We start from the raw sequence: 27,896 nt of genomic DNA on the forward strand, positions 1-27,896 counted from the left end.
TTGTTATATTTTTTTCAAGTGAATCCGTGATTGCATTTAATATTCTGTATAGAAAATTGATATTTCCTTTGTTCCATGTATAGTGTTTTTTTTTTTTTTTTTTTTTTTTTTTTTTGTTCCATGTATAGTGTTACAGTTAGTTATTGAAGACTCAAAAATTAAAATTTACAAAGAATATACTTAATAAATACTTAAAAATATATTAGTAACAATAATTATAATTTTAAATTTTTAAAAACATAATAATTATTCCAATTAAAATATAAAGAAAATTATAAATTAAAAAATTTAAAATGTGAATAAGATTTATAATTCTTTATAAAAAAAAGTGTCGTTAGATGTGTGTGACGGATTAAAATTAAAAGAAATAATTATTCTAATTAAAATATAAAAAAAAATTATAAATTAAAAAACTTAAAATGTAAATAAGATACATAATTCTTTTAAAAAAAGTGTCATTAGATGAGTGACAGATAAATGCTGAGTGGACATGAATAATGATGATTTCAATTGAAATCAATGCCAGATAAACTATATATATAGTTTTTCTTGATAATTTTTATCATAAAGTTTTATATATTTCCTCCATTCCATATCAAGAGTAATTTTTTTTTTTTACATAGAATTTTAAATATTAGTATTATATTGGAGCAAAAATATCCTTATTAATACTATTTATTAATACTGTTGGGAATGTGGATTTGTTTTTTATATTCTCCAAAAGACTTCGTACTAATAAAATTCTTGGGACTTATAAGATTCCCTATACACCTCAATCGGGACCGACCCAAGACACAAGGCACATTCGCAGGTCAATCAATGTCTAATGTCACTGGGTCAATTCAACACTGATATGATATTGTCCGCTTTGGGCTGAGCCCGCACGAATTTGTTTTTGGATATTCTGCGTACCAGTGAAGTTCACTTGAAACTTATAAAGTGAAAAATTTTCTTCACAACTTGAGTTTGCACCCCAACGTAATATAAAGATAGTAACATTTGTGTAATATAAAGGCAGTTAGAATGATATTTATTATATTAGGTAGGTAATACAATGACTAAATTAAAAAATTGTATCTTTATTTTGAAACGAATAAAAATGAAAAATGAAATCCTTTTTATCGGAGCGGAGGGAATATTCTCAATTAAAATGATAAAAGGTGCTTTTGTGATGGGTCACAATCAAAAGTGAAATGAAATTTTAACATATAATGGAAGGCTAAAATTGTACTTAAAAATATTATCAACAAATAAAGAGAAGATAATATAAAGAAGCACGACCACAACACAAAATAAAATGTTATCTAAGTGGGGTTTCACTATTGCAAAATTGATGCAATATTTGTATACATATTTTAATAAAAACTTCATATTTCCCATGAAAATTAATGTTCCAATGGAGTTGCGTTTCTTGTTTTTTGCTCCCTTTAAATTTAGTTTTACTTTTAAAATTGTAGTTACTGTGCAATCATTATAAATTTTCTATAAAAAAATATTACTCATTCATTTCGGTAAATTTATCTAAATTTGTATAGAGATGGAATAATAATAATAATAAATAAATATATTGAGAGTATTTAAAAAATTATTTAAAAATTGATATAAAAAAAAGTAGAATAAGTTTAAAAAATAATAATAATAATAATAATAATAATAATAAATTAATTATTTGTTAACCTAAAATAGTAAAATCATAGATGAATAAAATTATTTATTAATAAATAAAATAAACACATATTTAACGGATAATATCATTTTAAAAGACAGATAAAATATTTAATTTCACAATGCATCACAACAAAATCATTATTCAAATAACAAATCAAGACAAAAGTAAAATCAAATTTTAGAAGAACACCTATTTATATTTATTTATATATCTTGTTATACTTATTTTTGTTGCACATAATCTTGAAATGACAATATGAAATATCCTACAATGTAGATGAACTTAATATTGCTGCAAAGAAAACCATTTTTGTTCATAGAGAATCTTCTAATTACTAGAAACAACTAAATGATATTCTTTAATCAGAAAATAATTGGCCAAAATAGTAAAATTGTTGAGACAAATTTTTACCACAATATAAATAGATATTCAATGTAATATTTTGGAAAAAAAAAATAAGGACTCATTCTTTTATCATTCAAAATAAGATTGGATAAATCAAATACTATACCATTTATAATTAAATGGAGGCATGGTAGATTATAGAATCGCACATAATATAATTCCACATAATATAGAAGACAGAGCTTTTAAACGAGCCGAACGAGCTTGAATATTGGTTGTTCGAGCGAGCTTAAGTATTGGTTGTTCCAGCTCGACTCGAACTTGTTAACGGTACAAACTCGGCTCCATTTGTAAAATTTGAACGAAAATAGTGACTCAAGCTCGGTTTGTTAGGCGCAAATTCAAGCAAGAACTCGGCTTGTAAGGCTCGAACTCGAATTGAACTTGGCTCACGAGCTACTCAATTTGTTTAACTCTAACCACAGTACAAAAATAAAATTGCACAATACATATGCTTAATCATATATATTGATTGAGTCAAATCAGAACTCTAACCGACATCCAATAAAAATACAATAGTTTCTCTAAAATGAAACAATCAAATTGTCAAAAAAATTTCCATCATATCATCAAGCATTAAGCAAAGCCTTGACACAATCAAATCAAATAATGTGACAAATAATATCACATCCCATAATTCAAAACAGACATTTATGTTTAATAATAAGAAACTAATGGCTTTGTGCATTATGTTCCTTCAAATTCCCAAACCAAGTAATAATCAATTCTCACATCAAAATTTCAGTATAAAAACATGATTATTCAAAATACTCCAAATGATCCGAGATAGAAGCCGAAGGATAATACCAGTCAAGAACAGCTCCAATAGGTGTAATTTAGGGCCAATTTTCCAGGCAACTAACTGAATTTGCTGGAAATTGAATTTTTTTTCTATTAAGTATTGCTATAAGCTAGTAAGCAGGTAGAAAGATCTCCAATCGATAGCAAAAAGATAAATGACGTACCCCAAGTGATGCTACGTCTTATGCCTTGAGATCATCGGACATGGCTGAGGGAATACAATGGGTAGCAAGGATGTCCAAGGTCGCTGCTTTTGCTGTCTTTGTCTGAAGGACTACAATCTACATTTGACAAAAATTAGGAAAGTAAGTGGCCGAATGACTGTAGAATAGGTGAAAATTTCTATATTAAGATCCTACTTGCTGGTATTCCAGATCAAATTTCAAATATTCGTCTTTGCATTTCTCCACCAAGTTAGCCAGGTTCTTCAGATTCTTCACGGGCTGACCATTGAAGGCGTGGACCTAAGTGCATGGAAGTGATGGAAGAGAAGGTAAGAACTTGCAGTAAAAGCATTATCCAGTTTGAACGAAAGTGAGAGATTAACCTGAGTGTTCACAATTTCCTCATAACCAATGTTAATGTCTGCCACAAGAACCTGTAATTAATTTCACAAGAAAAATGGTTTTAACAACAGATTGAGCGGTAGCCTCCAATTAAAATATGGCAAAATAAGAATTAGAGAAGTGCAAGGATTGACCTGGGAAACGACAACAATTTGCTCGTCGGGTGATTGAGGCATTTCATGCAGGAGTTTGTCCAACAGCTTGACTGGAGCTTCATACTCGTAATCTTTTCCATACTACAAATACATAGAGTAATCATTTTGATATAAATTGTCAATATATTTCCAATTAAATCTACATAAATGTTAAAAGGCACAACTTACCTCAGACCGGAGATATGGGACAGAAACAGTAGTAAAAACAAATCCCGCAACAATATAATATGAGGGAGGTCTTCCCTTGTTGTGAGCTGGAATGAGTCTTCTGTGTGTGCCAAGTCTAACATTGAACTTAAGTATTGAAGAATTACGAAGAACTTCAATACCAGCTTTATCTCCAGTATACTTTTGGGAGACAAGATAGCTGAAACCTATGCGCTCTCCGTGCCTGAATGGAACTGCATGAAAAGAACATTAAGATTACAAGTCTGAGAATCTGTTTAGGACCATTATGTGCTTCTAAAAAGCATCTATTGCAACGATTATTGGTTACAGAAGTTTTCAATCATAAAAAGATATGTTGGAACTTCCATTGCCAGATTAATGTATATATGTCAACAAACAGTTCAGTGCGTTACAGTTAACTTGATCATTTCCAGACTCCAGTAGCATTTCTCATTGTGATTCATTCCGACCCTTTGATTTTACATGGTATAAAAAGATTGGATTTATTTCTAGAATGATATTGGTCTCTATGGCAATTGCACCAATGAACATCACTTGAATCCAAATCTTTCATGAGCGGACCAAACATGTTGATGTGGATTGTCATTCAATCTAAGAGAATATTCAAGATAGGTATCTTGTTGCAAAGTTCTCAAATTAAATGCAATTCTTATATATATGAATAAATCACTTAGGAGGTCATAGAACCGATTGTACATGTAACAAGGTGCGTGACTGTCTACAGCCTCTATTCCCCAACTCGAGGAGTGCTAGAAATGCTGATGCCATAAGAATAGAATTGTTTATTTTTTTTGCTCAGAATTTGGTCCATGTAATTTTATTCAACACCCATTCATGCTTGAGAGTTTACAGTTTGCACAAACTAGCTAAGCATTGTTAATAATAGATGAAGCAAATAATCATTGGATAAGTTATAATATAAAAAACCACCAGCACATTCAATGCTAAACTATTTTTAAGAAGAAAATCAAGGATAGCACTTGTATGCATACAGGTTCATTAAGAGTTTAGAACAACATGAAATGAGTTGTCCTAAAAAAAATTGCCATTTAAGCAGGAAAAATTGTCCAGTGTCTAAAGCCCATATAGGGCGCATGAAATAACTTTAATGTTTCGTATTGAACTTTCCGGTATGCCATGTAGATGACCTTATATCTCCCTTGCCTGAGTACTATGATATCTCATCAACTCATTCAATAGTCAAAATTTTCCAAAAGAATGGAACATTTTTGTTACGTAGCATACAGACCAAGGTCTTTATGTTAAATTAGTTTTACAATATATATATATATATATACAAGTTGAATATAATAATAAGAGCAGATGAAACAAGCAAACATAAAAAAGTCAGTGTGCATAGAGATGCATGCTGTAAATCCATTGATGAGTGTGATCACAGAACCTTTAATGCGAATCATACCTGTTCCATCATTAGCAATATTAACCCCATCAAAGCTAAGAATGATGTCTGATGGTTTCAAAACACTAAATTCTGGAGCTGTCGGATCAACCCTTCTTATACGCACACCCTTCTGATCAGGTTTCATCCCCATGGACAAACGCAAGTCTGGATTCTCCATCTTCTGCCACTCAACCCCAAGAATAGGAAAACCTACCATATAACAATAAACAGTCTGAGAAAGCAGAAAAGATAGGTACTGATAGCACCTAACATGCTACCTAAACATGCAAATCTACTGCAATAGCAACCTACAGCAGCATTCATAGCAGAAGACAGTAAAAGGCAGGACTTTTTGATTAATTAATGAACATCAAACTACCAACAACTAAATATAAGAAAGGGAAAAAAACATCTGGTCAAGAGGAAGTATTATGAACACATATACATATGATGTTGAGGAAGGGTGAATGTTTTTAAATTCGAACCACAAGATAAACCAACAAGAGTTTGGAAAAAATTAAAAGAAAATAAATAAGACACATTTCTTGAATAAAAAGGTACCGACTGTTGGGAAAAAATTAGTGCAGTGGAATACATCAATCACATACCCCTTTCCCATATATTCATTATCAACTTTCTTCAGAACGAGAGTTTATTCATAGCTAAATATGCACTCTAGTGTCCTAACTCCTAAAGGTATTAAATAAGTACGAATTAAAATGTTGTAAGAACCTAAAGCACTGGACTTTTTATTAAAAATAAAAATGGCCTTGTACATGGGCTATCTACACTATGAATATACACCCCTTCCTGAATTATTGAATGAGTGCATAAGGTTACATTCCTACAACTAGCATCAGAGCAAAAATATTATCACAAAAGATAGAAGGCACAAACTTTTAAGCTAAACCATGGCAAGCAAGCACAGGATAATTTATAGCACAAACAAGCTTTCATTCTACATTGCATTTTGTGCTGCAATAACAGAAATTCATTTGCATTAACTGCAAAATGCATCAGATCACTACAAAAACAAAAGGGGCCATAGAAACATTATACCTAACAGGGGTGTAAGTACCTTACAATGGAAGATATCCACTGTATGCATAAGGATAAAAGAACTTGATCTTTTATAAGATGCAGTCAGCCAACAGTACAAGCTAAACCTGAACTGATTTGAACACCCATAATCCAAGATTCAAAAGAAACCAAAACTAAAATACTAGCAGATGTGTGAACTGTGAATAACTTACAATAAGTAACACCCATTGTAAGTACAAAGGCAAAACCACTTGATTGTTTGAGATGTCGTAAGCCAACATAAGAAACTAAGCACAAACTAATTTTAAAATGCATAAACAATAACTTAAAACAAGCCAAAACTAGGAAGAGATCAGTAACTTGAAGAAACAAACAGCAATACAATATGTACGTAGGAGCAGATTTAAACAAGCTAGCCTTTTATGCTAGAATCTAGCCACCATCAACATTTAGTAGAGTGCATAGCATTGCATTAAAAATATTTAGTTTTTGGATACTCCTACTTTGCACCACTCAGAAATCCACCATTGATCCACTATGTAATCATACACCGGCACTATCCATATGAAGAGAATATCATAGTTCAAACCAACTCCAAAACATTGATTTCGACACGAAGAGAAGAGCTATGAGATTATTACCAGTATATGTTTCATTCTTCTCATAGTCTTGGATAAAGTGCATGATCACTGGTGTTGGTATGACATAACCAATATTCTCGACATCCTCATGCTTGAGTGATTGGAAAGCAATACCTACACAATTTCCCTTGTCATTGAAAGCTGGACCTCCAGAATTTCCAGAGTTTATAGCAGCATCAATCTGCAAAAGAACAATTTCCAAAACGTAATTGCATTTTTATTCATAACATCAGGATAGAACAGGGTTGAAGTAGAAATTAACTACCTGTAGACCGAGAAGTTCAGTCGATCCATGAACATATGATAGAATTTCTATGCGTGACACAACCCCGCTTGTTACAGAGATTGTATCACCCCCAATGGGATAACCCACAACAGTAACAGCATCTTGAAGTGCAGGCAGATCCCCAAATTCTACAGGTGACACTCCTTTCCAGAATTCATCATCATCCACTGTAAGCAAAGCTGCAACACCACATAACGCATTCAGTTTAGCCTCAAAAATTGAATTTAAAAAAAAAAAAAGCTTGTTAAACAACCATGTCACCTAAAAACCTAAAACTTACAGGGATATTAATCATTAGATTACATACTATAGTCTCCCAACATGTTCCCTCATGCGCAAGGTAGATTTACGCCACACATGAATCTTGCATGAAGACAATTTTTACGGAGGACGGTGGGAGAATTAGACATGCACACACGTCCTATACTCTGATACCAAGTTAAATGACCATATCATCAAAAAGTTTGTAGGGATATGCATCATTATATTACATATCATAGTCTTCCAACTCAGCTAAACACAAGGCATCATCCAATCCCTGGCTGAAGGATCTTCTTTTGGAACATAGACTCTTTTTATAAGAGCATCTTACCGTGTTTCTAAGAGCTCTAAACCTATGAAGAAAACTTTCAGTAAAGTACTTGAGAAATCTTAAATATTTAACATGAGGACCAACTGGAAATGGAATGCCATTCCATCAACTACTTTACATCAGCATCCACCAAGGATAACTTTCTTCATTGTCCTCCCTATTAAAATCTTTCAACATGTTTTGAGGTATGTATATAGCATCAAAGTTAAATACATGCTTTAATTATGTTGCATTTATCTGAGAGCAAAAAGCACATGACCAATCAAATAGGAATCCCTATTCAAATTCTAATAGTACAATTACAAGAAAATGGAAGCAACAAAAAGAAGAATCTATAACTCTAACGATGAGCAATGGAAGAGCTTTATTATAAAGCAATGCCACCATTATTCAGAATCCAAATAAGTCAAACAAATCTTACACTTTTCTATCTCAGAACACGCTTTACCTTTAGTGAACATTGTTCACCACTTACCCTAGATTATAGTTCTTACTTCCGGAAACTGTATTAGCTTGCACAATATTATATTAAATGCATTTGTATGCATCATTTTGATTCTTCATCACAGCATATATATTTGAAATCATTATAATAAACAGAAATGTTACGTCACGGAACCAACCATATACAAAATAACAAGAAACTAGTATAAAAATAGGTACCAGCTAAAGAATGTCCAAATGTTTCATGACGCAAGCACTTCAGTTGTGCAATTATTTTTAAAAAAAAGGTTGACCTGATTGCAATATTTTTATGTCGTCTCCACTGAGATGTCTAGATAACTTATACAATTCCCTAGAAGGAATAAGAGTAATAATCACTAATAGACCGAGCACACTTGTCAACAACAATTGCATCATATCTCAGATAGGGCCACATTTACTGATTTGGTATCAACCAATATATTCCATGGAGCACTAATGAGCATATACTTTTGCTAAAATAAGTGAACATGGTAGTGACGTGATCTCTATTTGTCTATAGCTGTACCGCTAAAATTATGGTTCTTCCTTCTGCAAAAATGATCAAACTAATACAATAAATTATTTTCACTTCCAAATAAAATAAAATAAAAAATGATGCGCATCTAAAATCAAGATGCTTACAAAACATATATGTGAAGTTGTAGTTCTAGAAAGTTATTGCCTCTAATCTTGGAAGAGAAGCCTCATTATAACACTTCCTCTTACACGTCTGAAAGTGAAACTTAGGGTGTGCTTGTTTGAGCTCCAAAATTTTCACTCCAAAAATATTAAATCAATATTTTTATAGTATACTAGAAGTCAATTTTGCATTCAAACATCACATTATCGCTACTTATATCACATACAAAGAATATTCCAATTCAAGACACAAACTTGAAATCCAAAAGCCCAAACAAACACATATCTAAATGATGGCAATAAGGCTTATGCAAAATGTGATTTACTTGCTTATCACAACTTCACATAAAAACCCATTTTTCATCTAAATGATCTATGCAATGAAAAAATTGGATCCATAAACATGCAAAAGATTTATTAGCAAACAAACTTGAAAATTAAAATGGAAATAAAACTCACCAATATCACATTCTGTCCCAATTGCCAGCACAGTGGCTAAATATTTAGTATCCGAACCCCTCTTCTTTAATTTAACCTGCGTATAATGTTCCACAGAATGTGCATTTGTCAAAACCCTCCTTCCTTTAATAACAAAGCCACTGCTGCTCGAGCTGTATTGCCGTTTTCTCTGCCACGGCAGCGAGAAATTCGGCTCGGTATGAACACAAAAAACCTTCACGACGGCGTCCATGGCGGGGACAACCCTAGCCACCGCATTATCGACGCTAGCGATCGAGTTAGGAAGAGCGCCGTTCGCCATAGGCGGCACCGCCAAGGCTAGGGTTTTGGCATTTGTGGTGCTGACGGACGGCTCAACCTTGGGGTTCTTACGCGGCCGGCCGCGGCGCCGCCCGTCTTGGCCGGAAGACGACGGCTGCACGGCGGGGCTGGCGTGCTCCGCGCTGCCGCCAACGTCGGTTTCCGCCGCAGAAGCGGCGGCGTTCGTCGCTGGATTTTTGTTGTTCTCGATCACGGCAGGCTCCGGCGACGAGTTCTTTGGCCGGCGGCCGCGCTTGCGCTTCAATTGGGTCCCGCCGGACATCGCTGGAGGGACGGAGATGCGAAGAACGGAGGGAAAAAATTGAATAAGGCGTAGAGGCGAGGGTTTATAATAGAACAAAGCTTTCTTCAAAACGACGACGTATCGTTTCTGTTGTCGGTAATAAATGTTTTGAATAAATATTAAATCAAAGTTGAGATACTATTTACTTTTTGTAACAGAAGTAATGAATTTGTATAGGTGAAAACTACCAAATTCTATTATTTAAATATTAATATTATAATTAATTATAGTGAAAAATATAAAAATATTTGACAAAAATAAAATTAACAACAGAACGAAGAAAGTATATTTTCTTATATTTAAAATATTATTAAATTTATTTTGTGAAATAATTTGAATGATTACTACTAGATATATTAGTATTTTTAAAAACATATAAAAATAATAATAATAAAGATAACACGCCTTGTATACTTCCTTCTTGCCGCACTAATGTATATTTTTGGCGCAAGTTTAAGATATAGTAATAATATTTTAATTAAAATAAATAATTAAAATAATATAAAAATAACTTTATTCTTATATTTTATAAAAATAATCAAACCATGATAAAAGAAAAATATTTATGTAAAGTAGTAAAATTATAATTAAATATATACGTTAACATATAGAATGAACTAATAAAATATATATATATATTAAAAAAATAAAATATTATTTTAATATTAAAATTTTTAATTAAATCCAAAGAGGAAATTAATTTTTTGGCTTATTGAAAAGCCCAATAAACTTAATTGCTGAAAAAAGAAAAAATATCATAGCAAGTATAGTTTACATTTAACTTTTTAAAAATATCACATTAAAAATTAATTTTTATTATTTTAATTTTTTTAAAATTTTAATATATTCAAAAATTTATCTAGACATAGGTTTATTTAGGGTGTGTTTATTTTTTATTTCAAAAAAAGAAAATACTAATAAAAAATATATTAAATTTTTTTTTCATAAAATATTATATCAAAATACTATTTAAATCAAATTTAAATCTCCACCCTAATACAATAGTACAACGTTATATTTTCAGCAGAAGCTTCGGCCATTTGGACATATTTTGAAAGTTTATTGAGTTGCTTAGTGAATATGAAAGTTTTGACTGAAAATAATTGTTGTATAGAATAATTTAATTGAAAATATGTTTTTTCATGTTTTAATATTGCAGATAAAATGTGTGCAATGTAATATTTTTTTTAGATATATATATTATAAATAATATTGAGATATTATTGAAAATGAAAGTGAACAAATGTTTATATAAAGTATATTTATTAAAAAAACGATAATAATCAATTAAAATATATAAAATCATAATATAATTAGTTTTAAAATATATAATATTAAAGAAAATATATTATACTAATTTATAGTAAATTAAAATTTAAAATAAATAATATTTCAACTCAATTAATATATATATATATATACATAATTTCATAATTTGCATGATTATTGTAATTATACTAACAAATTAAGTAAACAAATCAATCTTATACTATTATCTACAAAAATTTAAATTAATTGAGCTAATAAGATAATTAATTTGAGCCATTGCCCAAATTACCACGATCCAATTCTTTCCAACCCGTTTCTTCTCCGACCTTTCTTCCCAACACTCTTTTCCAAATATTAATGCAAGACGAACAGATAAGAGATCACCAAAACTCGGTAAGAATGAAAAAAAATTAGAGTTATTTTTACCATATATGTGATGTGTTGGATAAGATTTGTGAATTAGAAGAATTTTGTAAAAAAATCCGATTTTTTCTTTATACCGGAACAGTAAGAACCGTCCTCACCGTTTCAGTTCCGGAGGTCTGACTCAGCCAATCTGATGAACCATGATCATAGGAACACTAACCTCGCTCGAATGCCATTTAATTTAAGCATTATACGTGCGAAGAACTTCGTGTTTCAAATGAAAGCTATCCCTGTGTAAGGTTCGATAGCCTACACATGATTGTGAAGCCAAAAAGCCTTACAAAGCTTATGCATATATCTCTAGTCTAAAGTTAGATGCAAGTTTTCGACACCTAAACTTGAGCCGAAATTAAGAGCAATTTAACTTGCAAGATATTCGAATGCCACTTGGAACTAGCCAGGGCAAGTCAAAATCAAGAAGATATGAAGCTTAGTCGAAACTTCATTCTCCCTAAATTCCATCACTTTCGCACTTGCCGTGCCATTTTAGAACTAGAGAGCGCCGATAATAACTGAAACTTAACACAATTTCTCTCTTGCTTGGCACTAGCCAAGCCACTTAGGGGTGTAGAAAAGGTCGAAACCAAGAAAGAATGATCGAAACTTACACAAAAATTTCAATCTCACTCTATACTAGCTAGAACATTTAAGAGTAAGAAACTCATTACACTAAAACAATTGAAACTTGCACAAAATTTTTATCTTGATTCGCGCTAGCCATGTAAGTTAGGACTAGAAAAAGTCGGAACCAATCAAGACCAATTGCGACATAATTTCAAATCCACCTCACACTAGCCGAGCCATTTTCAGGACTAGAAAGAGTCGAAACCTGCATAAAACTATCCTGTCTAACACAGAGCACGTTGTTTCGAACCTCTTACACTATAAAAAGTAAATATTCCAGGAGAGATGAGCATATACGACAAAATAAAATGTAAAACCAAAGAAAGATAATGAGAATGATTAGTATCGAATTTAAGCTAAAAAATCTAATTTAAGATGAAAAAAGAGGTGTATCAAAGTTAATGATGGATAAAAGGAAAAAAAGTTTAAAAAGAAAAAGCAAAAATATGAAGTTCACAGGGGCTTCGACTTTTTTTTTGTTTTTTTTTGCTCTTCTCAGTTCTAAAGATAAAACAGCATCCTCAGAAATAATTAGGAGCCAGAGAGATATGTTGCAACAAACTATTTATGCACATCATCAAATCATCTTCAGTACCCTCTATCCCACCAGAAGAAAGTTAATTCTTTCTGCACCGAAAATATCTACAGGCCAGGGCAGTATGGAAAGCAGATTATATGGTAGACATGCAGAAGAGGCGGGCATGAACTGAACACGGCATGCTCACAATCCACTTGTCTGTAAAACAGAAGAATCATTAACTAATCAGATATAATCGCTAGATAAGTGCAATAACTGTTGTCAATCTATCTGAAACATACAGCAAATGAAATAGAGGACGGTGGTGGAACAGACAATATGCAGAGACATGAGAAATTTTCAATTATCGGACTAGAATCACTTAGCGTTCAGCCTTCCAAGGTATCCATCAAAGGGTCTACAGATTTGCTCCCAAACTAGAGAACAAGTAGTTGGTAAACCTTGACGAACAAATGTTTAACATCACATTCAAAATTTTCATCTATTGTGTTACAACCTTACACAACTTTTAGCAATAATTCTATAAGCATTTACAAATTACAATATACATAGATACTTCTAATTGAGAAAGAAATTAACAGGTTTAGAGGATGTATAAAGATTTCACAAAAATTCAGGAAGAAAGCTATCCCCAAAGAAGAATAGAAAAACAATACAAAAACAAAACGACACTTAAACTTGTGAGAATCACAAGATTAGCAAAATCAAAGAAAAGATTGTGCCAGAAACCAAATTCCATCGTACAACTAAAATAACATTCGAAAACATTAGTAAGAGCATCATGCAATCCTTGACAATGGAAGGAACCAAGATTTCCATGTTAGAGACATATCATAACTAAACATCACGGTCGGGCTGCTTATTTATGGCAAGTAAGAGCATGCAAACTTTCTTCAGCATTTGAATTCAGTAAAACAGTTTGTCCACACACATGAAATGGAGTATTAATAATATGACATGACATTGATGGGATTAACTTTATGTAGGACAGGCAGTTAGCGTAGAAAGCATTTAGGAATGGAAAGAAGAGTACTTACAGGACATCAGGATATGAATTTTCAAAGTTCAGACTCCTACTGCCAAGAAGGCTGCTTGTATCTGAAGTTCTCGTTCTCCCACCCTCCTTCGGGCTCCTTCCTCTTCATAACGCCACTTGTAACTGAATATATCCTAGCCTGATCCTCAGCCAACGCTTGTGAATTGGCAGCCGAATGTTGAGCTGATGACAGAGAAAACATCTCCTCCCTGACTTCACTTTCCACAGCTCCAGGTCCCGCATTCAGGTCCAGGCCTTGTCGGCCCCACTTTCTGTTGTTCTCCAATCCATGATTGCTGCTGTCAGGAAGGCTTACCATGTAAGGCCTCTGAAATTGGGAAGAAACTGAACCAACAGGTCCCAGAAGCTGTGAATGTACGGGAGGTGCAAACAGCCTTGGGCCAGAGGAAGAATCCGGATATGGAGCTGCCCCAACTGAAAAAGAAGCCGAAGGGAGAGGAAAACTAGTGCCAAAAGGAAAGACAGGGTATGGAAAGGAGCTTGAGGGGAAAGATACAGCAGGAGAAGATGATAACACTGATCCTCGAAAAACATCTGGAGCAAATGCAGTAACTTCGGAAGGGGCATATGGTCGCTGAGTTGCAGCCTGTGGATAAGCTGGAAGAGTATGTTCCCCTCGATCAGGTAACATCGAAGGAACTGCTATGGTTGAGTAAGTATTCCCAGCTGGAAACCAAGAAGAGAAACTCCCCTGCCCCGCTGTGTTCATTCTAAGGCCCATCGAAGACAACTGAGGTGGCATAACACCTTTGATTTGATGATTGATAGAGAATGGTTCAACACAAGCTTCATCGACCCCAGGCCCATCATTGAGGTCAAAATCCCTCCGGGTGTCACCACAAGGCAAACTACCGGAAGGCTTAACATGCACAGCAGGTGCTTCTCCTTTGTAAATGCCGCTGGTGGAGCAGATCCCATTATCACTTGCTTCATCAACTCTATTCAAATCAAGATCCAGCCCACCTGATGAGCCTCGAACTGTTGTAGAAGAACCTGGGGCATCATTGGATAGCAGAGCTCGATTGCTAGTAAAATTAGTTGTTGAGGCAACAGCAAAAGCAGCATCTTGGGAAGCCATTTCCTCGAGAGCTGTTTCATCTGGTACATTCAAATCAATGTCTAATGGAAATCGACCACTTTTACTGCTAGAAGCCTCAGGGCATGATATATTTGCTGAACTCGATGATATTTCAAGAGCTTTGCGGGGCTCAGCAGGCCGGAATGCACTGGTAGCTGCAGATCCCTTCCATCCAAGTTCCCCTTTATTTCTGAGCACTTCTGGAGGAACAAAGGAACCTTTTGCTGCCGCAGCAATAGTAATGGAGGCAGTATGGCCGCTGGGGGTGGAATTCACAGGGAATGCCAGAGAGTTAATCATTTGGACAGTTGCTGTGTCTGAGGACAATAAATTAACAGGCTCCCCAAATTTGCCTTCGTCAGAAACAACCCCTTCATTTAAGTCGAACTTCATTTTGACATCAACATCTGATGTTGTTGCAGCGGCAGAGGACGGATGCCCATCTGCTTCATCTGGTTGCTTGTTGACAGGTCTGGTTCCTTTCGTTTTGTCCTTCAAGTCTTCACGTTCAGTAGTACCAACCATCTCCGAGACTGAAATATGCTCCAGAACTACCTTGTTTTCTCCACTGACCTCCTTCTGATGATTCTTCAGTTCATTTGATGAATAGCACAAACTAACTGAGCTATGGACCTCACTAGCTGCTTTGCCATCCACCTCCATCTCCAGCTTCAATTTGTCAGACTTCCCTAAGCTATTCTTCGAATCATTTTCATTACGCTCTTCATCTTTGGCATGATCACTAGCTTCCAACACCGACTTCAATTTTTCATCATTAGCTCTTTCTGCAAACTCAGAAGTTATAGTGTGCTGTAAACTTCTCGCTTCCTGCCCTTCATTTGTGTCATCTTTCTGTTCACGATGAGATGATAGATCTGACGCTACATCTCCGGCAACTGTCTTTCCTTCCTCTAGAGTATCCACAATCGCTTTTTCCTGTCTAATCATAAAATTACCTCCACCTGATTTGCAGTTCACAATATTATCACTAGCAGCTGAGCACGAAGTCCCATTTACCCCCTGAAGTCCTTCATTTGGTTCACCACCTCTCACTTTCTCTGCAAGTGCCGAGGGTGCCAGAGATGTACCGGTTTTCAGATTCAACTTTTCTTTCATTTCCATCTTAACATCAGCCTTGCCTTCCGCATCCATGCTGGAATCAAATTGCCTATTGCCCTCTCCAACAAGTTCTTCAGAACTCTTCGATGCAGCACATTTTCTGTCGCCAGAGTAACCAGGTAGTGCATCTTTAGATAAATGCAATCCATTGTCAGACCACGAACCACCATCTGAAACAGCTGGCTTCTTGTCTTTGCTTTCAGCATCATTTCCAAACTGGATTTGAACTCCTTCAGCATTATTTTCAGGGCAAGGCTTAGATTTTACCTCATCACCAACTTCCTGAACTGCAGGTGTACCTTGTTCAGTAGAATCAGCAGGTGAAACCAAGCCCGATCTTGACATTTCTCCAGTAGCCACACTGGCAAGTAAGTCCATTCCACCATCATCTTCGATATATGGGGTATTTGCTTCAGAATACTTAACACAGCTCTCAATCAAAGCATTCATGGGACTGAAAGACGATGGGTGAAGCTTTCCAGATTTTACTTGATTTGTTGAGGGTGCTTCACTTAACCTCACCGAGTCTTCAGTGGTCATACTTTGTTCTTCATCAGGAAGAGGTGCAGGTGATATAGCACCTTCAGCAGATCCTGTCACAGCATCTTTTACATCATCATTTTTCCATGTATTCATATTCATGCCTGAACCAACATTATCGCGGTGAGTCTCTCTTTTGTCCTCTGATGGGCGGTGAAACTGCTCCTGTTTATCAGGATGCACAGGAGAGGAAACTTGGCTGTTTACAGTGGAAGAATCTTCTAGAGACTCTCCAACAGCTCCATGAGCAGGACTGCGTACTCGGAAAGGTATCTTAACAATAACCTTATTGCCACTGGCCCCCTCAGTTTGAGGCCCCTCAAGAGCCTTTTCCTTTTCACTACTCAAGGAAGGATGAGACAGCTTTTCTGATGCAGTGCTCTTCTGTGTAGAAGAACTTCTAGTGGAGGTTATCTCTTTCTGACTTCCAGTTGCTGGTGACCCAGGAAAACCACTAGCTTTTCGACTACGGGTGCTACTGCCAGACATTTTATTACCAGTCACTGGAGCCACGGCACTACTTTTTCCTTCTTCCTTCACTGGGACAGAATGGGTACAGTTATGAGACTGATTAGAACTGCTACTCCTGTCCTCCCGAACAACAGGAGAATCAGGAGTGCCACCGACAGAAATTCTTGGCAGGCTTTCCTTACCAGATGAAGGTGATGATGATTTCGCATGTCCAGGAGATGAAGTAGCAGATTTCATATTACTGTCCCCATGTGGAGACCTTGCTGAAGGAATTTTCGATGCAGAATTCTGTGAAACCAAACCTTTTGGGCTTGGATCAGACCCAGTTGGTGTTCTGTTTCCACTATGAGGAGCATCTGGAATGCGTGATTTTGGAGGCCACACAGGACCATGTGATGTTGTATTCTTCGCATCGATACTAATCATTTCAGCTTCAACGCGTTTCTTCCATGTGTCCACTAAACTTCTTGCCTTCTTCTGAATTTCCAAGTTCTTGTGTGATCTTAAATGATTAACTGATCTGCCAATGTTACACGTTTGAAGAGCTTGAAGATTAACTGGAACTTTATCCAGTGCCCGGAGTAACACTACAAGAAATTCCTCCACAGATTTATCTGAAACCTTCAAACCATTCCCATCTCCAATCTTTCCCTTATGAACATCTTGCAGCCACTCATCCAATACAGGTAAACCCCTAAGCTGCACAAACCAATTTAGGCAATCAACATTATCAGTTGCAGCTATTACACCAGCAAGAATGGAACGGCTTCCCAAATCCAACTTTTTCTCAGTTCTATCCGGCTGCATCAATTGGACAAGCTTCTCAACACCTTCCAACTCCACAAGTCCTCCTTTTTCTGTTATTTTTGTGATCTCCGATTTCAGATTATCAATTTTATTCGAAAAAGAGTCACCATCATCACTCCTTAGATTGCGGTCTCGTTTGACAGGTTCCGCATGATCCCCTCTTTCCCTCTTTTTCCCCTTTACTTGAGAATGTGAAGAGGCACCACTGTTCTGACCGCTATCAGATGCAGGCTTCAGTTGTGAGGTCGATGTTGGACCATGTACTTGCTTTGGAGAACGGCCATCAGGTTGCAATGTAGCATGCATTTCTTCCCTTGTTTTGTGCAGAAGCTGGTCTACTTCTTCTTGTCGTTCCTGTAAGATTGGTAAAGGATGCTATTATCAGTAAGTGTAAGTCGTACTAAAAAATTATATTCCAAAGGCACAGAAATCCTAAAAAACACCCTACTTGCCACCAACCCAATTCACGCACTCACTTCATAGAAATATGGGAAATATTTGATAAAGAAGAATGTCAACTAACATTAATATAATCCTGGTCTGTCAGCCACCATAAACGCTTGTTCGTGATATCATAAACTCTTCGGCAAACAAAAGATGCTGTCCCAGCAGGAAGTCCTACACCTTTAGGAAGAAATGCAACTTTACACGGATGAAGTAGAGATGCAGCAGGAATCTCGTCCCTATGAAATGAATAGAATATCTCGTTTGGTGCACCTTCTACAACAAAGCCTTTACCAAGCTTTATTTCAGCAGGTCGATAAAGCCAATTAACACTTAACAGCAAATTATTATCCTTGCTTTCTGCAAACCGACGAATCAGACCAATGAACGGGGGGGAATCTTGCGGGGGTTCAAAAAGTGCACAATCTCCAACACTAATCTTCCGACCGTCCTGCAAGAAGTGGAAGAACAATTAATTCTCCATGAAATATGTGCCTGTAAAATAAAAACATGGTATAGAAAGTAAGTATACAGATGATTAAGGATGTTGCACATACTCAATATTTCAAAGAAAGCTAGCTTGCTAATGCATAGAGGGCAAAAAACATAGATTCACTATAATTTTCTTAATCGCCTAAGTTCAAATACACTTTCACTGTAATGAAATTAGCATTAAAAAACAATAGAACAATGATTAAGATGTTGGAAATGAAGACTCCGTAACCAACACGCAAATGCATAAGGAAACATTGAAAGAAAGGGTGACTGAGGTGGAGAATGAATTCTTAATTAGGTTGTATGCACCAAGAGATTGTATTTACTTTCATTTTGGCAAATAAAATTCCATTTTCGCCACCACCGGAGCGCTTTGTTTAGGGTAATTGCACATGATTACGCTGACATCACATTCGCAAATAAATTTCGGCCTTGCGCAACCAATAGGCGCTTCATATAAATTCAGTGAAGAAGCGGTCAGGACCATTGAATGAACATATATACTCAAATGAAGAAATATTCAAGAAAGTGCGATATACTGAAATAAATACACACCCATAACCATTGATTTTGTCACCAACATTACCAACAGAACGAACAAAACTCATTAACATCAGCCCTTTTCAAACACATTTAAGATTCTCCACACAGGAAAGAAGAAAAATCAATTGACCATACTAAATATATTATGTCGTCAGCAACTTAAAACACGACAATCATATCACATTTCTCTTTACGTATTGCGTGAAATGGCAGCAACAGATGCGTCACTGAAAGGACAATACGCTACGACATAGAAAGCATATGGAAGAATGATCATGAAAACTCATCAAACAATAACCCTGTCAAAGCGCAAGCATATCATCATTTCAACAGTGTAAGCAAGCACCCTTTCAACAAAGACGCTAACATTATTCGAGAACTTCAAGCAGGCACGTCGAACATTAAAATCAACAATTACGACAACACAACAAACATCACTTCATAGTCATCTCATACACCCACATCATCATCATACTCGCATGTAATACGAAGACATCGTGCGTCAGCCAAATCATAATAACCAAATAAACAGCCAATACAACCAATTAAAGCATTAACACTTAAAGAATAAGTTAAACAACCCACCAAGTCAATACCTTGAAGAAGGAATCACTCGAAACTCTTGTGATGGAAGCAGGAACAGATTGATTGTTGCTCGATACAGCTACGCTATTCTCGGAAGTCACCAAGGGAAGGGCCGAATGCATGTGCTGACTACTAGTCCTCAAATTCCTACAGCTCCAAACCTCCCGCTGAACCCTCCCACGCATAATAAAATTTGCTCTTTTGCATTTTCCCAACTATTCCCAATTCCCAATTCCCAACTTCAAATATCAAATCCTTCAATTCGCCCTCAATCTCCACCACAAAAACCCTCAATTCGTCCCCAAACTGATATCTCACTTCACCCAAATCCTCACGCTTGCGGTAACCCGATTAGGTTAACCCCCAAAAAACCAAAATCTATTCAATTCGCCGTAATCCAACAGGAATTTCGAAACCAGCCACCGAATAAACCCTAGATCGCTCCAATTACAACGAAACCCTAACTTACCCTACTTCACCACATTCTAGGGCTTCGATTTCCCCGATCTAAAACCTATCAAATTCCAGTTCAAAACTTTCAGATCGAAAATCAAACAACACCAATCGAACAACCAAAACAGTTACAAACACATATACAACAACGAAACGAAAGGTTCCGACCAAAAGCGATTAACAAATAAAAAAAACAAGTGTGAACACACAAACAAGTATCCACCTGCACAAAAACACAGATACACAGACAGAGATGCAGATAAGTAGAGAGAGAGGGCAGAAAAATAGAGATATCGAAGGCTTGACCTGCGGATTTTTTTCGATTTGGCAACGGAGAGAACATCGGGGAGATACCAGAGGGATAGAGAGAGAAAGAAAGAGAGAGAAAGTGGTGAGATATAGAGACAAGCCGCTGTATGTATAGGTGAGTGAAAAAAATAAAAAGAAAAATAAAAAGAAATAAAATAAAATGAAAACTAAAAAACTAAAAAATGAAAACGACGTCGTGTGGGACTCGTCTCGTCAGACGGCAAAAGGCGACCCCGGTTGTGCTGTGGAGTTGTACTTCGGGGTACTACTCCCAACCGATTGCCGAGTCGGGCAGGACGGGCAGGACGGGCAGGGTTTAAAGAGCAATGATAATCTCACCCGCGGAGGCACCCAACGGCGGACGGTGACTGCACTGAAAAGGGCACTGAGTTGACTGTTACTATCGGGTTTTGGAATTTTCCAAATCTGGGCTCTTTGTTGGTTTTCTCTTCTCTATGGTGGGTCGTGATAGCGTCACCCGCGGGTCCACACCGCCAGCAGGGGCATTCTTGGTATTTCACTTCGGACACACAGTGTGGTGGCATGTGACGTGGCATTAAGGTTGTCTCCCCTTACTATGGGTTAGTTTTGTTATGGGACAAAAACTTTAGTGCACATGACCTGCTTTGCAAAAAAAGGTTGCCTCAAGTAACCATGGTTTAGATTTATTTTTATTTTTTTGCATTAATTGGATAGTATATTTATGTAATAAAATAATTTTACTTTTTGCATAATTGTAATATTACAGTTGTGTCATGAATATTTTGTTGAATTTTGTATTGACAAAATTGTATGCATCAAATCTGATACTTCCTTAGCATTATTTGTTTTTTCAAGTAAATTTTTAAATATTAATTTGTAGTAAAAAATAAAATTATTCATATTACTATTGTTTAATATAAAAATAATAATATGTAAATAAGTAGTGCAAACTCTAAATTAAAAAATAGTATTCTTTTTTTTTTTCTTTTTTTTTTTTTAATAAAAAGGGCAAACACAATTTAAGGGTGTATTTGTGTGTGGAATTTTTTTGTTTTGAATTTTGGTTTTTAATATGAAAATTTTGAATTTGAATAGTTATTCAATGACATACAAATATGTATTAACTTAATATTTTGAATATAAAATTAAATTTTAATTCAATATAATAAGCAAAAATAAATATTTAATTCAATATTTTTGAAAATAAAAAAAAAATAAAAATAGTAAAATCAAAATCAAAATCTAACGTACAAATAGTAAGTGCTTTGATATATTAAATTTAATTATAAACACAATATATTTTAGTAAATAAATAAAAGAATCTATTATTAATCAAATTATACAAAAATATGGTTAAAACAAGAACAAACGTACCTTTGCTTCAAGTCATGAATTAATTATGAAGGATATTGGATCGCATTTATCAATAAAGTGGAAAAAAGAAATAAATGGTAAATGAGTGTGACATAATAATTATTTCCCCTTTTCAAAATTTTGATTTTAATATTTATTACGATTCCTCTTGTGGGTCTAATCGTATTCTATGGTAATAAATATTGAAAATTACATTAAAGAAAATATTATTCAATTTTAAATTTAATTCCATTAAGTATTATATTTAAAAATTCAAAATACCCTAAAACACAATTTAACAGACCCGTACGAATTTATTTCGGCCCAAAATAAATTAGGCCCAAGCCCAATAAGTAAAGAAAAATGAGCCCAGGTTGTACCCTGTGCAACCATGGTTGTACCCTGAGTGTAACAGTATTACCAGCTGCAGATGCTCAATGATAGTATCAGATAAAATTCATCACAGCATCAATGTAGAAATTTGAAGAAAGTAGTAAATTCTCAAGATCTAAAATTTTTAAATTTTTAAATTTTTAAATTTCTGACGAGGTCGGCGACGACGGGGCGGCGAAAAAGAGGAGATATTGAAATGAAAGGAGGAACTTACAAGGCATTGATCATCCTTTTCATTTCCGCGGACCTCCTAGGGTCGGGTTCTTCAATGGCTCGCTCGGTGAGCACATGTTTGATCCGACACATTGACTTTCGCACCTGTGAAAGTCAAAATCGAGTCCCGGCAAGATATCATTACATGGATGTCATTAATTGCGGATTGTGTGCGCGCAACAAAACAAGATAGACGAGAAATGGTAGACCAAAGGCACAAATGAGTTATATATAGAAATGATGAGTGCATATGAAGTGTTCTTTTTTTTGTCAGCTTAATAGTCGTTTTCTTTCTGATTAAATGTGTCCGTGATAACGGCAAAGCAACTAAAGTTCATGTGATCGAACATGGAATGTCCCGCTACGAATATTTCTAAAATAATATGAATTTGAATTCACTAATAAGAAATAATCGATACATAAGGAAGAAAAAAACAGCATTGATATAGATAACTATTGCAAATGCTGTATATTTGAAATCGCTCATAAACAATTGCAATATCCTAAAAACCATTAAGTATAGCAATATAGTCGTGTTTATTTGTATTATCATTTTCATTTTCGTACTATTCAATCTACAGTTGAGTTTCAATTTTCCTTTAGCGAAACAACACATCCTACGCCAATTTCATTCAAAATATTACATTAAGTGCACACATTCACATCATAATTTTCAAAATTCAAAATACTAAGGTACACACCGACATTTTTGGTCTAAGTCAAGGGCTCATTTGAATTTTAATTGCATAAGTTCATGGCTTATAATTCTAGTCCCACAATTTACATCAAATTTCAATTCAAGTCCAAAATGCATCAATTTTAGTTGCACAAAAAAATTTTTGCTGAAAAAAACAGAACTGTAATCAAATTCCCGGTAACAGTTTACTATCCATCACTCTTTTTCATACATGTGCATGTAAAGCTCAAAGCAAAATTCATACATAACAAAAATCTGGAGTTCTTCAAATTGAATTTAATCTGAAACAAGCATAAATTGCAGGATAGATATTAAAATAATTAAATTTTGGGATTGAAATTGAAATTGATATTGATATTGAAATTGAAATGAGGCTTTCTAGTGTGACTAATAATGTTATAGTTCCGATTAAATGTGTATATGCTATGAGGGTTTAACAGCCACATTCTACATCAACCAAGAGCACGAAAACTATTCGCGAGTGTAATCTATTACTATGTGGATGTGAATAAAATTTATTTCTTCATCAAATGGCATGCGAAGCAAAGTTATCAGAGTACTAAAGATACCTTGGGAATTCGTTCAGGGTTAGGAAACCGAAGGTTTTGAGCCTGCAGCATCTGACGCTGAGTCATCAACATGTTCTTCTCCTTTAGCAGAACATACCACAGCTTCTGGAGGTCATCCCAAGATTTGAGGCGTAGTTCCGATGCCTTCCAACTCCTACCTGAGTAAAATTTAAAATTGTCCTTCAGTTATAATTTTCTTTAAAAGATGAAATGAAACTAATTGGCTAAAGCTTGACTATTTAAAAAGATCCACGGCATACCAACGACAATATTCTTCATGTTTAATTTATTCAAACATGCAACGGAATTTAGAAATCAAGATGAAAAACACATACGAAAACAAGAATTTGGTGAGCAGTGTAGTGAACTTCCGTCTGGGGATGGCTAAGTCAGATATTTTCGCTAGTGTTTTTAGTCACAATTTCATAGAAAGTACAACAAGCGTCAAAATAATCTCGGCCCAAAACTGTACAGGCAACCTCAAAAACAGTCCAACTTCAAGACATACAGAGAACTTTCTTATATTTTACATCATTTAACTAAAAAAATAACATTGTTCATACAAATCTATGCAATCGAACTCTGATCAACTCTATATTGAATTGGTACATAGCTCAATTACTAAACATGAACAAAAAATGCAAACCTATTCTGTAATACAAAAAAAAAAAAGAATAGCTTTGCTAGGAAAATGTCGAATGCATTTCGCAAATTTGTTTGCTTGACTAAAATATACATTTTAGCACAAAATAACCCCAAATCACCCAAAGAAAGAACTTATAAAACTAAGAAAAATGATGGGAGCTTGCTCCTATATTCATAACTTATAAAACTAAGAAAAATGACAAAATGTATAGACAAGCAACACAATCTAAAGAATCAATAATAGCACAAAATAGCCCCAAATCACCCAAAGAAATAACTTCTTTACCATAGATCACACGCTTCTTGTTCTCTGGATTTCTATCAGCCTCAAAGAACTCCTCAAGTGGATTACGCGGAGCTGTAGAAGAAGCTGCAGCTGCAGCTCCCGCCGGAGCAGCTGAAGCCTCCGATTTGGCCGCGGCAAACAGAGTCCTTCCAAATACTCGTCTCAGAAACATTTCTTCAGAGGCAAATAGCGCTCTGCACCAACAAAACAAAAAAATAAAAATCGACAAATTAATAAACATTGACAAGTCCAGACCGTAATTCATCACACACAAAATTAAGCTCTTTCCGAGCAATTTCCCCTACAAAAATACGAAATGTAAATCCACATTCACGTCAATAACCGAAATCTATCTCATTTTCTTAACAATCCAGAATCTCAAAATCGGTATTAAGTATAAACCCTACCAAAACCTCCCTCAATCCAAAATCTCTCCTGCACACCCAATTTCAGGTAAGCTTAAAAACTACATGTAAATACGTTCGCGAATCAAATGGAATAAGCTATAGAACTCACCGGAAAAGGGTGATCGACAGTGCGTCGCCGCCGCAGGGCCGAAGGCGGAGGAAGAAAGAAATGCACAAAATAAACACAGAAAAAATAATTAATAATAATTATTATTATTGGCCCAAATAACAAATTTCTAAAAGCCCATTTTGTTTGGACCATTTTTTGATAATTTGGGCTATTTTGAAAAGCTGACTCTAAGCTGCACAGTTGGGCCATTGAGTGAAACAAAAATAATTAAATTTTGAACCAATAAGAATTTGTTTATTTGTGTTTTCCACAACTTATTTATACAATTTATTTATAATATTTTATTTTATTTTTTTAAATAGCACATTGGTATATTTATTTGTATTTAATAATTATATCTGTTTATTATTATTATCAGCTAAACTTAGACTTGCTAAATTATTTTTAACATGCGGTTGTAACCAAAAATTGATTTTGAATTTTTTTTTTCTCCGACCATGAACCGCCGGTTCGAATGGTTGAGGGAACAGTAGAGTCCACAAAAATACAAAAGTGAATAAATTCAAAATTTATCTATTTATAAAAAATTTAAAAATTCAATCTAAAATATTATATTTTATATTACCAACTTAAATTTTCAGTTCTACTATAAAAAAATAGATTCATAAAAATAAAATAAAATAAAATGAAAGAACCCATAATTTTTTACACAATATAAATAATACATATATATCTAAATAAAATCAAAATTGAAATTAACTGTTTTTTAATAAAATTAAATTTTAAAAAAGACAAAAAATAAAAAAAAAAAGTATATTATAATTTTTCATAATTAACATAAAAATAATATATTTATTCAAAAATACAAAGTAAACAACTCATTGATATAAAGAGAATCTACAAATTCAAATATTTTTTCAATATATATTTAATACAATACTAATATATTAAAATATAATAATATTTTACTGATTAATGAAAATGTATAAAAAAAATTTATATTTTTACCTATAAAAAGTTGTATATATAATGATATATTTTAAATTTTATAAAAATTTAAAAATATTTTATTATTAATTATGATTATTTTTACCAAAATAAAAAAATTAAATAAGAAAAATAAAAATAATAAAAAAATATTTTGAATTGACACGAAATATATATATATATATATATACTATCCAACCAATGTAAAATCTATTACAACGCTTTTGTAGCGTTTTTTTTTTTTAAATAATAAGTAACATTATCTGTGACAAAGCAATAAAAAGTAGGGAATTTTGAGAGTTGGAAAGTAAGGAATATTCATTCTTTCTTTTTTATTTTTTTTTATTACACACTATATATTGGGATAATAAATACTTAGAATATTTGTATGAGATAAAATGGAAAGCAATCTCATTTGGATATGTTTTTTTTTTTTTTTTTTTAATTTTTATATTGAATAATTTTTTTTTTCATTAAAAAAAATCATCCACCCAAATTTATTTTGATACTTATTCTCAATATTTATATTATATACTCCCACAGTCTGCTTACAGAGTTGCTTACAGAGTTGATATTTATTTTTTGCGCTTTTGATATTTGAATATTAATTATTATATCAAAATATATGCCAAATCAAAGAAAAATAACAAAAATATACGTCTATTAGTGTTTTATAATACAAATATAATAATATTTAGATAAAAAAAAATTATACAAATAAAGAGATATTTTTAATGTTAAGTACAACGCAAAAGGTAAATGTAAACTAATTAAGTTGACGAAAGAAGTATTTTTTTACAAAAAAAAATAAAAATTCTAACACAAAATATTATTTTTTATAATACGATAAAATCATTTATACCTTATAAAAAAAATAAAAAATTCAAACTAAAACACTAAAAAAAAAAACATATTCTACATAATATGCTCAAATATAAAAAAATTAATTGTTTTACTTATGACTTTTATCTTATTTTTTTTTCCCACGAATTATCTTAAAAAGATTGTACTTAATAATTATGTTATGGAATAATAATACTTCATTCGTCCTATAATTAAGTATCAATTTATTTTTTGCACGTAATTTTAGAAATATTAATATTATATTGAGATGTAATAGAAATAAAGTAGAAATGACTAAAATAATCTTATTAGTATAATGTGATATAAAGACAGTGACATTTATGTAATATATTGTAAATTGTAAGAGTATATGTAATAGTAAGCAAATGATACAATAATAATAATAATAATAATAATAATAATAATAATAATAATATTCAAGTATCATTGCTCACTTATTTGCTGCAATTCTCATTCACTGCACAAACTGCTCAAAAATAAATATGATGCCCTCTCTTCCAACCAAATTATAATTAATTAAAGGTGTCTTTACCATATAAGATTATGATTATTTTAGTTTATTCAATTTTATATTTATTTTAATATATTCAAACTTAAGATTATAAGTCTAATATAATAATAACAAATTTTAAGATTATTAATATAGTACAACTCTGAGTATTATTAATTATTCTTAATAAAATATCTAAAATATTACTCCTTCTGTTTTAAAATTATAGTTTGGGTTGTGTTGTGCGGGTAAAAGATTTTTTTTTTGC

The 27,896-nt window shown here is 33.6% G+C and overlaps 3 protein-coding genes across 5 annotated transcripts; all 3 read right to left on the reverse strand.

Moving 5' to 3' along the window:
* Positions 1–2,776: 2,776 nt before the first annotated feature.
* LOC127246116 (protease Do-like 9) lies at positions 2,777–9,950 on the reverse strand. 2 transcript variants are annotated; one of them, XM_051267346.1, is made up of 10 exons: positions 9,311–9,950; positions 7,135–7,334; positions 6,870–7,050; positions 5,206–5,397; positions 3,765–3,997; positions 3,576–3,677; positions 3,423–3,473; positions 3,235–3,339; positions 3,040–3,156; positions 2,777–2,945 (listed from the first exon to the last, which is right to left on the reverse strand). In XM_051267346.1, exons 1-9 carry the CDS (start codon positions 9,891–9,893, stop codon positions 3,058–3,060), a joined length of 1,746 nt encoding a protein of 581 aa, XP_051123303.1. In that variant the 5' UTR covers positions 9,894–9,950; the 3' UTR covers positions 2,777–2,945; positions 3,040–3,057. The 2 variants fall into 2 exon arrangements, with proteins under 2 accessions (XP_051123303.1, XP_051123302.1); XM_051267345.1 differs by having other exon boundaries at positions 2,777–3,156; positions 9,311–9,949.
* A 2,633-nt stretch (positions 9,951–12,583) lies between these two features.
* On the reverse strand, positions 12,584–20,796 carry LOC127246005 (uncharacterized). 2 transcript variants are annotated; one of them, XM_051267161.1, is made up of 6 exons: positions 20,670–20,796; positions 19,922–20,424; positions 18,561–18,738; positions 18,367–18,467; positions 13,809–18,197; positions 12,584–12,969 (listed from the first exon to the last, which is right to left on the reverse strand). In XM_051267161.1, exons 2-5 carry the CDS (start codon positions 20,093–20,095, stop codon positions 13,845–13,847), a joined length of 4,806 nt encoding a protein of 1,601 aa, XP_051123118.1. In that variant the 5' UTR covers positions 20,096–20,424; positions 20,670–20,796; the 3' UTR covers positions 12,584–12,969; positions 13,809–13,844. The 2 variants fall into 2 exon arrangements, with proteins under 2 accessions (XP_051123118.1, XP_051123116.1); XM_051267159.1 differs by having other exon boundaries at positions 18,367–18,738.
* A 1,462-nt stretch (positions 20,797–22,258) lies between these two features.
* On the reverse strand, positions 22,259–25,406 carry LOC127246097 (uncharacterized). The gene is made up of 4 exons (XM_051267306.1): positions 25,327–25,406; positions 24,811–25,004; positions 23,880–24,037; positions 22,259–22,718 (listed from the first exon to the last, which is right to left on the reverse strand). Exons 2-4 carry the CDS (start codon positions 24,980–24,982, stop codon positions 22,611–22,613), a joined length of 438 nt encoding a protein of 145 aa, XP_051123263.1. The 5' UTR covers positions 24,983–25,004; positions 25,327–25,406; the 3' UTR covers positions 22,259–22,610.
* Between the last annotated feature and the right edge of the window lie 2,490 nt (positions 25,407–27,896).

The sequence above is a fragment of the Andrographis paniculata genome, unplaced genomic scaffold, assembly GCF_009805555.1.
Source record: "Andrographis paniculata isolate CXL003 unplaced genomic scaffold, ASM980555v1 Contig26END, whole genome shotgun sequence".
Classification (NCBI taxonomy): domain Eukaryota; kingdom Viridiplantae; phylum Streptophyta; class Magnoliopsida; order Lamiales; family Acanthaceae; genus Andrographis; species Andrographis paniculata.